This window comes from Epinephelus moara, chromosome 24 (assembly GCF_006386435.1).
Source record: "Epinephelus moara isolate mb chromosome 24, YSFRI_EMoa_1.0, whole genome shotgun sequence".
Lineage (NCBI taxonomy): Eukaryota > Metazoa > Chordata > Actinopteri > Perciformes > Serranidae > Epinephelus > Epinephelus moara.
The window spans coordinates 26,030,784-26,044,057 of NC_065529.1; the positions used below are offsets into that span (position 1 = coordinate 26,030,784).

Sequence of the window (13,274 nt, forward strand, 5' to 3'; positions counted from 1 at the left end):
TGTAAGGATTCAATGGGATCAGAGGTGTTAATGAGCATGTCACATTGGTATGGATCCCACAATGTCTGTCAGTGCGACCCTGCTGCGTTTGAGGGGAGGGACAACTGAGTCAGGAGCAGCATGTTTCGGACTGCAGGCTCCAGGCGAGCTCTGTTTTCAATCAAGGTCGGCTCCCAAATGTGTTCCTGCTCACTCTCCCATGCACGTATACGTAAACACCACCTCCCCTCGCTCCTTAAGTGTTTACACTCGTGCTTGCTTTGACCTGGGGTTTCCACAAGCATTGGGTTTCTTGGATTAAACTGACCCCGGTTACTTTGCTTTCAAAGAAAACAATCAATTCAGAGCTACAGATTCGCTGCGTGTCTTGAAATTGCAAAGGACAGAGGAATCCCATGGGACTAAGCTCTTAATCTAAATCAGACAAAATATTTGAAGGAAAATTTGAAGATGGAGGTGATAGGTTAGGAAACAGGCAGACAACCAGCTATTTGGAGGGGGAAAACTGCATTTTTAGGGATCATTTATAAAGCTGCTAAATTCAATAGTTGCACCACAATGGCAAACTCCAAGTTTAGCTTTGTACAGTGTACAAAAATTCTCTTCGTGAGGACATGAGCAGCTCACGTTGGCAGATAAATTGATCGCACAACCCAAAAAGTGTTCAAATGCAAAACTGGTGAATGACACGACAGGTTTATTTCAAGTTAAACTACATATTACACTGGACCTTACAACATGTAAAAGAAAACATTAAGATTAAGAAAATAAAGAAAAAATACTGTGGATTAATCAACAAGCAGCAATAGAAAACTAGATGATGACCATGGCACGTCTCATTTCATTAAGTTCGCTGAGAGACCACAGCTCATCACAGATCTCAAGACTACAAAATCCGTAAAAATACTGATCATGTATTCACATCATGACAGTGCAAACAGCGCAACTTGAGAAAATCCCGTGAAATGCTGAACAGGAATGTGCATTAAGATAAGTTCTTGATATGCCTGAGAGTCAGTCAGAAGTTAAATGGCATTTATTTGGCAGGAGAGAGATGTCTTTCTCCCTCCCTCCCTCCCTTTTCTTCATCTCTCCTCATGTTTTACGCCGTCGTTTTCCACTCACAGGCGATGACGATGCATCGTCTCCTCTTGTGGTTCGCTTTCGGACAGGGGTCCAGTCTGTGTCCCTGTGAAAGAACATTTTCAGAGATGACCTTTTAATCCTTTATGAATGTTGGAGAGAAATATGCAAAGCTTCTGAAAACAAAGATTGAGGTGGTATCATCAGCAGACTTTCATGAACATTGTGTTGAGGTAAAAAAGGTTAAAGTGAGTAGAGGCTTTGAAAAAGCACTACATCGACGCACAAATTAATCTGAACAGGTGCATTATGTTCTGTTTTGTAGTGACACATTTTACCTTTGCGTTACACTGCTTCTGCTAAATGATATACATTTGCTGTCCACCAGCTGCTTGGTTTCTGCACACAATCAATCAATAGCAAAAAAACTTCCAGCTCCAAATTACATACCAACCACAATGTTCATTTCTGGAATATGCATCAGCTACAGGCCCCAGAAGGCTGTCTCGGAGCCATAAAGTCTGTGCATGATTTTAATCAATCTACAATCAGTCTTGTATACAGTCTTCTTAAAATTGCTTTCACATCTCCTGCCATTCACCAGCAGGCCTCGACATGCATCTCGAGAAAACGCACATTTGAGACGGTGGGGAGAAGCTTACAATTTAATCACTTTTAAAATTAAAATTATTTTCTAGCCAGGCATCTACCAGCATGATTACTTAAACCATGACCATTTTGGCGGATCATGTCAGCCTAGGCTCTAAAATAGTCCTCGTGTGTGTGGTAAATCAGAAGTCAAAATTAATGCCTGTTTGCCCACAGTTGCTGCTCAGTGGCCAGTGGTTCATACAGTCAATTAACACCACAAGCCCCTTCACTTTGACCGACTAATAAAGAGGAGATACTATAAATTCTGCAGACTGCAATCAACTGACAGGAAATGGAGGCAGGTGCGTAGCCTGAGTGCGTTCATGCGTGATTATCATGCTGCCGGAGTGATCGAAAAAATTATTTTGACTTTATCTTGAACAGCAGGCCGCTTGACACCCCTCCAGCTAATACATTACAATGGACTAAGTGGTTGCTAACACCAGTAATAATCACTTAGACGTAACCTTGTGTGTCCAATTAAAAGGAAAAATCAATGTTTATGCTAACACAAAGCTCTTAGGGCCTGTCTACCCAGCAGTGTGACAAACAAAATGTTCCCTTTTTGGGACGTCTCTTTTGTAGAGGCACAAAGTCAATTGTTTGCAAATATGAGATCAACTCGAGATGGGCAGACACTGTTCGTTTTTATTCATCCTGTTATCTCCCACTTTATGATTTGATTTGAGAAAACACAACTTGTTTGCTCACACTGTGGAAAAGTCTTGTCAAACTTATCAAGATTTCATTTTTTGCAGTATCGGCACTATCAATACTTCTTGCTATCTCACACACACCACTGTAGCGCCCCCATAGCCCCGCCTCCTCTCACACAGTGCTGTCTTCTCGTCACTTGTCTGATTTGCTCGGGCTGCGTAAAGGCTTTTGACGCCTAGTTTTGTTTACTGCTTGCGCTTTTCTGCTTTTGAACCTGTGCCCTGCCACAAGAATATTACTTTTTAATTATGTAAAAGAAGTTTTAATTATTGTTCATTTTTCCTGCAGTCATTTTAAATGTTACGCCCTCAATGTCAATTCTTCCCTGCCGTATCGAATACCAATATGTTTCAAGGTATTGTATCTAATTTGGAAATTCCTGTACCGTGACAACATTAGTGTGGAACAAACTAATTCAAGCAAAACATCTGTCTACTCAGATATGTTGACAATTAAGCAAAAGGCACTTGCAATTCTACTGTGAACTACAATCAGAAGAGAATAAGAAAAATATGGAGCCACAGACGAAAGGTCACGAGAGACAACATGTGAAATACAAACTTGCTGCAATGATATTAAAAGAAGCTCTCCAAAGTTTAAAAGATCTTTTGACAGCAGCGATGTGGAGATATTGGACTGTGGAACTGGTCAACCTACAAGACAGCCGACCATAACGCTTGTGCCTCACTGAAAATGACTGCCCAGCTGAAAGTAAGTCGTGAGAAGGGGTTCCTTTGGATTGGAGTCTCACATAGGATTTGTAACAGTATGAAGTGCTTTTTAGAAATAATAGTACGTCATTTTGCCGCCTGACAAAAACAGTGTAGGACTACTGGTAGTAGTGGCCGCGCATATAAAGCTTTCATCAATTAAATGTGTCGCAGTACGAGAGGACTGTGCATACAATTTGGGGACATGAAGTATTTTTGCTGTTCACTATAACACAATGTAACTTGAATAAAGTGCTTGTAAGTGAATATTGTCACACACTGAGATAATAAGATTAGCACAACACATATTCCAAGCATGACAGTATTGAACTGCCAAAGATCTTGTCAGAAAAATACTGTTGTATTCCTTACAATGGATGAGAGGTAAATGCAATGCACCTTGCTGGCACGCTGAATGCAATCTACTTAATGTAAACAAGTGTTTGCCGTTTTTTTCTTCATTCTACAGTTCGAAAATAATGCAAATTGCAGTATTTCATTTATTTTTCTGAGACCATTAAATCCACACATTTCATTCAGCCAGCATACCACAAAAAAAACCCACTAACAATTCTGTGTTTTTATTCTGGAAAAAAACCTCACTGTTGTGAGAGGAACACGTTTGGACTCAGCACTCTGTGCCTCTAAATAAGCTGCTGTCCCCTCATGGATTACCTTCTGCCACATCAATATTGCTTCGCTACCGTGTGAACCCCGGTGGGTTCCACAGCTCAGCATGTAGTGCTGGTGAACACAGGTCTTCACCATAATGAAATGTTCAGATAACATGAAACCACAGTATCTTCCATGTGGAACCGCTTACAGCCTCACATGAAAGGCTCTCCTTAGCTGATTAAGCTACAGATGTATATCACCCTCCAGCCTGTGACAAGGTCCTCTGCCTCTTTATCTTGACAGGATGGACTGGAAAAACAAAATTCCAGCACTGGAATTTGGGTCAGAAGTCTACATGTGGGAAGGACAGGGAGACAACTAAGCGTAGTGGATTACTGGTAAGCAGGCAGTTGGCCTCTGTGCAACGTGTGGATCAGGACTAAAACAATCAACAGTTACAATGTCATCATCACCATTGTATGACAGAAGGCTGGAGGATGGAGATAAAGCCTTGCCTGACAGAAAGAAAATTAACTTTCACACTTGTTACAAACACAGACTTGGCTTCTTCCCACTGAGTTGACGAGGCATCCCAAGGCCCAACAGTGCTGGTGTAGTATGACTACATACAGAGAACACTGCAGAGTGGAGGGATGACATTATGAATGAACGCTAGCGGTTCCAGAGTTTGCCTCAAGGTCATTCAGAAGGAGACACGCGCGGTCTCCTCTAAGCATAAGAGAGACAAGGTGTAGATCACATTCATATGTAAGTGCTTAGGTGTTTTGTGAGTAGTGTGACAGTAAAGCTCTCTGTATGGGAACTGTCCTTGAAACAGACCTGCCCTGTGGGTTATCACAGAACAATACAGTGCAAGAACATTTAATTTAAACTGTGCCACAGAATAATGTAATGTTTTAGGCAGCCTCATTTAACAAATGAAATCAAGGACATGGACTGCAATGTGTCATGTATTAAGATGGAAAGTGTGTGTGTGAGTGATATTCTCTTCATACATTTTTGTCCGCGATGATCTTCCAACCAAACTGTTTATATCTGTCTCTATATGAGGAAAACTGAGGGGCCACAGTGTGAAACCGTAGAGGACATGGTGTCAGTTTAATTGGTCAGGAATGCTAAACTCATTTAGAATCATTTCCTTTGGTTTCTTATTTGTGTGTGTCCGACCAATGACAAGGGTTGCTTCAACCAAACAGGCTACACCACCAGCATGAATGAGAGGGAGACAAGATGCAACGCTGCATAGGCAATGCGGCATCACCTTCTGTAACCTAAAGGAAAGATACTCTGTCTTCATGCGTAGTTTGCAAGCAAATGAGCAGCGGGTCAGTGGAGCTGTTTATGCGAGCCCTCTGGGTTGAGGAGCTGTGTGTTTCTGTCTTATTGCAATGCCAAAATCATTTGACAGAAATGACAGCAGTAACAGCCCAGAAACAAACTGATCGAGAAGAAGAGGAGAGGATAAAAGAGAATACAGCGAGCAGGCTTCTGATTACAGTATATATTAAATCTCAATATTCTGCACGCTCGTCATGGCTATAATTGGTTTGAAATATCACCACCGCAACCCCTGGACAATTAGATTTATTGCTGACATAACTCTGGCAAACAGTTTAATTGGATGAAATCATCTTCCCCGGGATGTAAAGTTGTCTGAACAATCAGCAGGAGCTCAGGAACACTAACTGCCAGACAAACTGCCCACTGTTTGCCAATAATTTGTCAACAAAAGTGCTGTTTTGCTGCCTTTGATAAAAAGTAAACTTCCAAAACTCAAGGAAAAGCATTATATTACATGGTCACAGAGGAGATGAGGGACAATCTATTCAAACTTAAGCTGTGACTGAAAAGCAACGTCTATGAAAGCAGGCACTGCTGCAGTCTTAGCGGCACGTCTTGTTTTATTCTGGCCTGCGGGTCAAAATTAAGTGGCTCTCAACAAATAGTAGGCTTGGTCAAAAGAAATGACGGGGCAGGAATGTCAAGGTGTTATATGGCACAGGCCATTGCAAATACTGTATGCTTTTGATACATTTCAGACCTCTCTTATCACACAGGCGTGCTTTAAATTCTGATTAAACAAAATGTGTGCTATTCCCAAGGTCACTGAAGAATATCAGGCCTAACGTCCCTGTCCGTACGCTTCAGGGATCTCAAATTGAAATGGAGTGTTATAGATACTTTGGGACCAGGTTGGACACCAGACTCACTTTTAAGACCTGTGTTTAACTCATGACAAGCAAACTGAAGGTCGTCGTACATATGTATGCTCTTGATTATTAGGGCTGAGGAATAAAGTCTTAAATCAATCGCAATGTGCACATTTGGCATCGATTCACAAATGTCAGTGATCGATCATCTAAATGTTTGTTAATAATGTGAAGTTAACGGAGCAAAACAGGCAGAACTCAACTGTACAGTCGACTGCTCGGACACGCCAGAGTTAACATGTAACTCATTTTCAAAAAGGGAAGCAGTTGCCATCATTTAATATCTAAATTGTTACATTTTCAAGACAAACATGACGTATATTGTAAATACTTTCTACGCTATCACCCAGAGACTAGTGTTAATGGAGAGGAACAACGATCAGCAGTAATGAGACCGGCTGACCAATACACACTGCAGCATTAACAGCTCAAACCAACTCTGTGGTGAAGAAAATAACTCTATGCTCAGTCTGTTTCACCTCACAAACCCTTCGCACGGCTCACTCAACATCTTGTCTAATGTGCAGCAGAGAGGCTGCTCTCCACTGTTGGAGACATGACACCACACAGCGAAGCACTCTGCCTCCCCCTCGTTTTATTATTCTCATACGGGCAGGAGACTGTAAGGTAAGGTGCTTTTAAATTAATTAACTAACAAATTAATGAAGTTAACTTTCTAAAATAAAATGGCTTCAGGCTATTTATTATTCATCAGGATGTGAACTGCATACTAGTTCCAGTGATATATGACAGTATGCAAATGCTGAACACTACGCCACCATAAATATCCCACAGTGAGTTAGCATGAGCAACCGCTGATAATTACAATCTGACTGGCTGCCCTGGTTTTAAAAGCTAAGGTATGGGAGCATTTTTGCCTCTATGTAGATGATGGGAAAAGGGACGTGGACAAGAGCATGCTGTATGTAAGTAAATGTATCTGTTTATTTCATTATGTGTCATTACAATAGAGTATGCTATGTTTTAAAAAGTAGCAAGTAGTCATACCATGAAAAAAATAAAACATTCTGATGCATCGATAACTGTTTTGTAATTGAAACGCTGCCCTCTGAAACATAATCCAATTGAATCGTGAGTTGCCTGGAGCGTCCCACCCCTATCTATTAGAGCGATATTGTGTATGTGTGTGTCTCTCCCTCCACCTTAAAAGCCTCTTGATTCTGTGTCCCACAGTGCACTGTGCTTTGTCACCGGTCATAAATTCCTCACTCACCGCTGCATCTTTAATAAAAAGATGGGACAGTCCTGCCTAACTGATGGAACAGTGTTGCATTTAATATGATTTATTTATGAGGCTGGTGTAACATAAATACAGCACTTAAAATGTCAGGTAACAGGGTATTTTAACATTAGCTGTACCACATGTAGAAAATGAATCTATGCTCCTCAAAGATGGAGCTGAGACTCTAAAATCTCTTCATTTCACTTGATTATTTTCAAAGACAACTCAAGTATTTGCAAACTTGTAAGTAATTGCTTTTTGTCATGTGACACCAACTTAACTTGTGTGAACTTACTCTTTGTCATAACGATTCTGACAGCAGAGCGTGTCGACATCTAGCCTATGCATCATCACAAAGATGCAATCACTTGTAATGGCAAACAGATTGCATAGCATTCCTGGCATAAATGGATGGTGCAAAAAAAAAAAAAAAAAAAAAAAAATTCCATGATTTTTCCTGACAGTAGCAAAGACAGCAGAAGCACTTACTGTGAGTTTCTGGCAGGCTCTGGACCAAAGATGTCTGAAATGGAACTGTAATGGGAGAAAGAGGGAGAGGAGAGAAAGAAAAAGAGAACATGTCATTTACAAAGTTTATCTGAAACAGGTGGCGCTTCTCAAAGTCAAGGAAGGACACTCAAACGGCCGAATTTCAAGGTGGCTGCGTCATCGACCCCCACCGAAGGACTGTTCCGATGTCAAGGATCTTTCCGAATTTCTCCGAGGACTGAGACCCTCAGCGGGTATTAAGTACCCACAATTCTTTGTGCATGATTTGTTGGAAGTGAGGGCGGTGCCTCGTGAGCGGAAATCAGCAGGATTTAGATACATGTCATTTATTTGGATTAATGTCTCCACAAGTTTTTATCATATAAGCGTAAAAAAATACTGACAGAAACCTCATAAATTACACTTTCCAATGTGTCCACTACCGAATGATAAGATTTTTAAAATAACATGATTTAGATAAAACATAAAAGTTTTTAAATGAATCATTTACAGCAGAGATGAGGCGCTAAGTGTCCACCTCCACTCCTCCCCCCACTATTCACATGATAACCACTTGATAATTGCTTTCTGTCAGGTTCGATTGGTGCATTTTTGGGGGGAAATCACGGTGAGAAATTAAAATTGTACAACAATATTAGAAAGTGCCAAAATGATCACAGTACCCAGAAACCTCCTCAGTCTGCTGAGGATTAATGACGTAAACCTGGGGACACTTGTTAGCCTGTTCCAATGTGTGTTCACTGAATGCTAGGAAGGACTCTCGCCTTGCCTCTGTAGAATCCTTCCTTGGAAGAACTCACCCTACCAAGGAAGGATCCTTGACTTTGAGAAGCACCCAGGGTTTTTGCTTTTTCAATAAACAAACTTGGTTGGTACCTGAGTAACTGCCCTGAAAGTGAGCCCTTTTTACATAAACTGTGATGCCCTGCAATCAATAAACATTACCTTTCCTTTTAGACTCATATGAGCAGGTGCTTGTGCTGCATCACACATCCCATAGACCCAACTATCAATGGAAAAGCCATATAACTGTCAAGATAAACAGAGTGCCCAAAAAAGTATGGCCCATGCCGTTACTTCAAAAAGGAGTCAAATCTAGATGCTTTTTCACACCAGCAAAAGGCTATATTTGCAGGAAAACACTTTATCACAAGTCACAATACGTACAGAAAGAGCAGACATGTCTTTTTCTCCTAATGTTGTCAGCCAGTGAGATCTGGAAGTTATGACTTGTAAATTCTACACTTCACTTCCTGTGTATTTCCCCTGACTACACTACACTACAAGCCGTTCCCACCTCTGCTGTTTAGAGCTTTAACACATAAAGTGTATGAAGTTTTAAAATGCGGCAGTACCAACAAGGGACATTCTCGCTGGGGTTTGCAAATATGCATTGTTTTTCAATTATATATATATTTTAACACCAAGACAAACACATAGACACACATAAAAACAGACAAAAAAATCTGTAACTTTTATATTAAATAATATTACATTAACATTATGCATTACAACATTGTCTTTTACAGCAACCCAGCAGACATTTTGCAAGGTGACTTTCAAGATATTTAATAAATCATCCCCATATTTAAATGTTCACGTTTTCCTTGGTTAAACAGTTGGAAACACTTTAAACCAATGTCGAGCTGTAGGTGTTTCAGTGCTCTTCCAGGCAGTTGCAATACAATGTTTAGTCTTATCTTACTATATACATCTGGCAGTCAATTCAGGTGGGAGTAGTCCAAAGATAAATGCCAGAGGGCAGACAGGCAACTAAATAGAGACAATATCAGATATAGTTTGACCTTTTCCCAGAATTGTTTCATTTTGGGGGCAGCTCCAAAGACAGTGCAATGTGTCTTCTCCTAGGCAACATTTAATACATAAGTCAAGATTATGACTATCAAAGAGATGAAACAGGAAGGGAGTTATATATTTAAACATAATCCATTTAAATGGTAACAATTTAAAGCTGGTGTTGATGCTTTGTGTGCCTTGGCAAACTCTCCTCCAGTCATTATTAGAGACTTCTACATCTAAGCTGTGAAACTAAGCAAATCTTTTTTTTGTTGGAGGATTCTTGAGATTTATCTACTAAAAGGAAAGCTGGCCAAGACCCTAAAGATAATCTAGTATGGCCTTCTCAAGGCTAAACATGGGAGGTCTTCTAGGAAACTGTGTAAATGCTGTAAAATATGACTCCTAATCTGCAGGGATTTGAACAGGTGCTTTAAGGGGATATTTTAAAATTCTTTGCAAATCTTCAAAGCTATAAAGTAGATCATTGTCATTATACATTTCCATAAAGTTGCTAATCTTCTAGAAAGTCTATGGTTTCTCCATATTGGTATGAAGCCTGCAATATCTGACGCTGTGTTTAAGTTTGCTTGTATTTGGTACCAGACTGTTGGGTTTTGTGTGTCTTTGAGCCGTTTTTTTAAATGTGTCAGAGTGCAGTTAGAGCTTTAGGGGTAAAGGAGACGTAGTGGTATTTGTTAGTATGACACAGGGTATTATATTTGCATGACATATATGCATTTTGAAGATTAAGAGCATGAGGTTCATCATCCTTAAATCAAAGTATAGTGGTAGCAGGACGGTACTTGAAAGGCCAGGTGAATTGTAGCCTCAGACTGATGGTGATAATTTATGCTCCATTAACACAATGTTCTTGAGCATTTTGCCAAATCAACACTGGAATGGGTTTAAAGTACGCAAGCCTTCCATGTTCCAGACAAAATACAGCTTGAACTTTGGTTGAAAGTCTGCAAAGTTATAAATTAAAGGCACTCTCAAAATTTATAAGTGAAAATATGAAAGAAACACATATTTCAGTGAGGACTCGGTACAAAAACACAGCGCTTAATGGGCTTGGTAAACTTGGTTTAGACTGAGCAGCAATTCCATTGTTGACATCCTATGGAGCTGTGCAACAGGTGAGTGTTTGTGAAAAGCAGTGTTGTTACATTTGTTTTGTTGCTGATAAAAAAAAGAGTATTTCCCCACACCATCTGTAGCTTTGGCTGGATAGATAAGTTGCCCAATTCTCTCCCTACGCCTCAAGCACACTCAAACACACAACAGGATGTTGTGCTGAATCAATCTGGCGTTTGTACTGCAAAGCTGGTCTCATTTCTCGCGTGCATTCATGCTCTGTCAACGCTGCAAATAAAAAGGGTTTCTACTTCTACAATACAGAAAACAAAGTGACACTTCCGTGATGGTGTTTTTTGTGCGGCGAGGCTGTTCTGCAGCTTTTATTTCAATGCACACTTATCCACACTGTTTGGGCTGTTAAAACCCCGCTGGCACAAACACATAGTTTATGGCTGGAGTTCTTCTGTTACTATCTGTTCTGTATCCCAAGATTAATGACCTATTGTTGCCTGGCAACCCTGCACCCACGTGTGTTTGGTTTTGTGTGACATTTTGAGATTGTTTGAATCCCTGATGTTTCAACCTTTTGATTATATGATAAATATTATATCCTGGGGTTTGAAACATTTTTTTTTAAACAGCAGAGAGAAAGAGAAAGATTCAAAATAAAATATTCCTCTCAAGAGCCTAATGGCCTTAAGAAATTAGGAAAATAATTTGGTCAGTCTAGTAAACCTAGTTTGCAAATTAAAATTGGTATTCAGAAAAAAATGTCTTACATCATTACTAATGTTTTTTACTTGTCAAAACACACTTTAACAGGGGACATAAAATGCAAACAAAATGCACAAGTAGCAGTTAAAAGAAATTAAATTAATTCCACTTTTAAAAGATGGGTTATGACATTACTTCTTATGTAATGCCATAATCGCTGACAAGAAAAATACTGCCCATTAAAGAGTGAGAAATAAATTGGAAAGGGGACTGCAATACTGTGCTGGATTGAAACACCTAAAATTTTAAAGTGCTGTGCTGCCCAAACAAAACCACAGTTACAGGCAGAATGCCATAAAATTCAGCACAGAAATTACAAAATGTTAATAGCACACTCCTCAGGAGTAACCCTGGGGGAAATCCCTGCATGGTATAAAAACAGTGACAGTGACAGGCCTGACCAAGTCAAAAAGAGGGTGGAAAATTGTCATCGTAATTGACTAAGGAACAGAGAAACAGCAAGCTATGTAATGAAAAGTAATCTAACATGACCTTTGATCAATCATCTATCAAACTAAATTCAATATACAGCATGCAGGTTAATACAAGCAGGACATCATCATAACTTTAAGACAAGGTTGACCCTGAGCCACCAAAGGGCTACTTCTCATGAATCCCTGACAAAAGAAAGTTTGAGCAGAAGAGAGAACTTAAAGTTTTAATGTCACACAGCTGGCTATTCGGCATCAATGAAGTACACATTAAGAAGAACAGATTTAATTTTATATGCATCTTCATGGCTGACCTTGGAGGTTAAAAAGATACTTTCTGTATAGCCACCATCCACAAGCACTATCATCTTTCTTTAAAAAAAGTATGCAACACGTTGAATGAAATCATCATTAGAGAGAAGTTTGCTGTTGTCACATCCAGCTGTCACAATGAAGACTGTTTCTTGGCACAGTTGTAGTGTGCCTGGGGCAGCTAATTAACTGGTGATACCTGAGGCTATCATCTCAGATGTGCTGACACAATTTAATTTCCCTTGACCTTTTCAAAGCTTATACAAAGACAAGGAAGGACAGTCTCTGAGACCACATCAATGTTGCATGGCTTGACTTTTACCTTTATACAATTATTTGACAATTTCTTTACAAATAATTTGATGGTTTCTGTAATATGCACTTAAAACAAGCTGCGTGCATACATTAAATACATTAATTACGGCAGAAAGGTGTGTAGGAATTCAGATTAAACACTTAACTTAAAAGTAGCTCTGCTAGAAATTAAGAGCATATGAGTTCTGTTCGCATCATGCAGGGCCGTGCCTGACCAATTTGGCACCCTAGGCAAGATATTTGCTTTCTGTCAAAGATCCTTGAGAAAGTAGTCGCAGACCAGCTGTTTGATTTTCTCCATGATAATAATTTATTAATTTATTCAGTCAGGATTTAGAGTGCATCATAGCACTGAGACAGCACTAGTTAAAATTACAAATGACCTTCTGATTTCTTCAGACAAAGGACTCGTCTCTGTACTTGTTTTATTAGATCTTAGTGCGGCGTTTGACACTATTGACCAACAAATTCTACTGCAGAGACTGGATCACTTAATTGGCCTAAAAGGTTCTGCACTAAGCTGGTTTAAATCTTATTTATCTGATCGTTTTCAGTTTGTTGACGTTCATAATGAATCATCCTTACGTAGTAAAGTTTGTTTTGGAGTTCCGCAAGGTTCTGTGCTCGGACCTTACCTTTAGGTAACATCATTAGAAATCACTCTATAAATTTCCATTGTTATGTGGATGATACACAGTTGTATTTATCGATGAAGCCAGAAGAAAGTAATCAATTAACTAAACTCCATAACTGCCTTAAAGACATAAAAACCTGGATGAGCACCAATTTCCTGATGTTAAATTCA

At 39.7% G+C, this 13,274-nt stretch overlaps 1 protein-coding gene across 2 annotated transcripts in view; it reads right to left on the minus strand.

The window, feature by feature from the left end:
- Positions 1 to 683: 683 nt before the first annotated feature.
- Positions 684 to 13,274, minus strand: part of rad18 (RAD18 E3 ubiquitin protein ligase) — a 41,465-nt gene continuing 28,874 nt past the window's right edge. For both annotated transcript variants that reach the window (XM_050039009.1, XM_050039008.1), the window contains 2 exons: positions 7,740 to 7,784; positions 684 to 1,189 (listed from right to left, as the gene is read on the minus strand). In XM_050039009.1, coding sequence (XP_049894966.1) covers positions 1,096 to 1,189; positions 7,740 to 7,784 — 139 coding nt within the window. In that variant the 3' untranslated portion in view covers positions 684 to 1,095. The remainder of the gene's footprint in view (positions 1,190 to 7,739; positions 7,785 to 13,274) is intronic.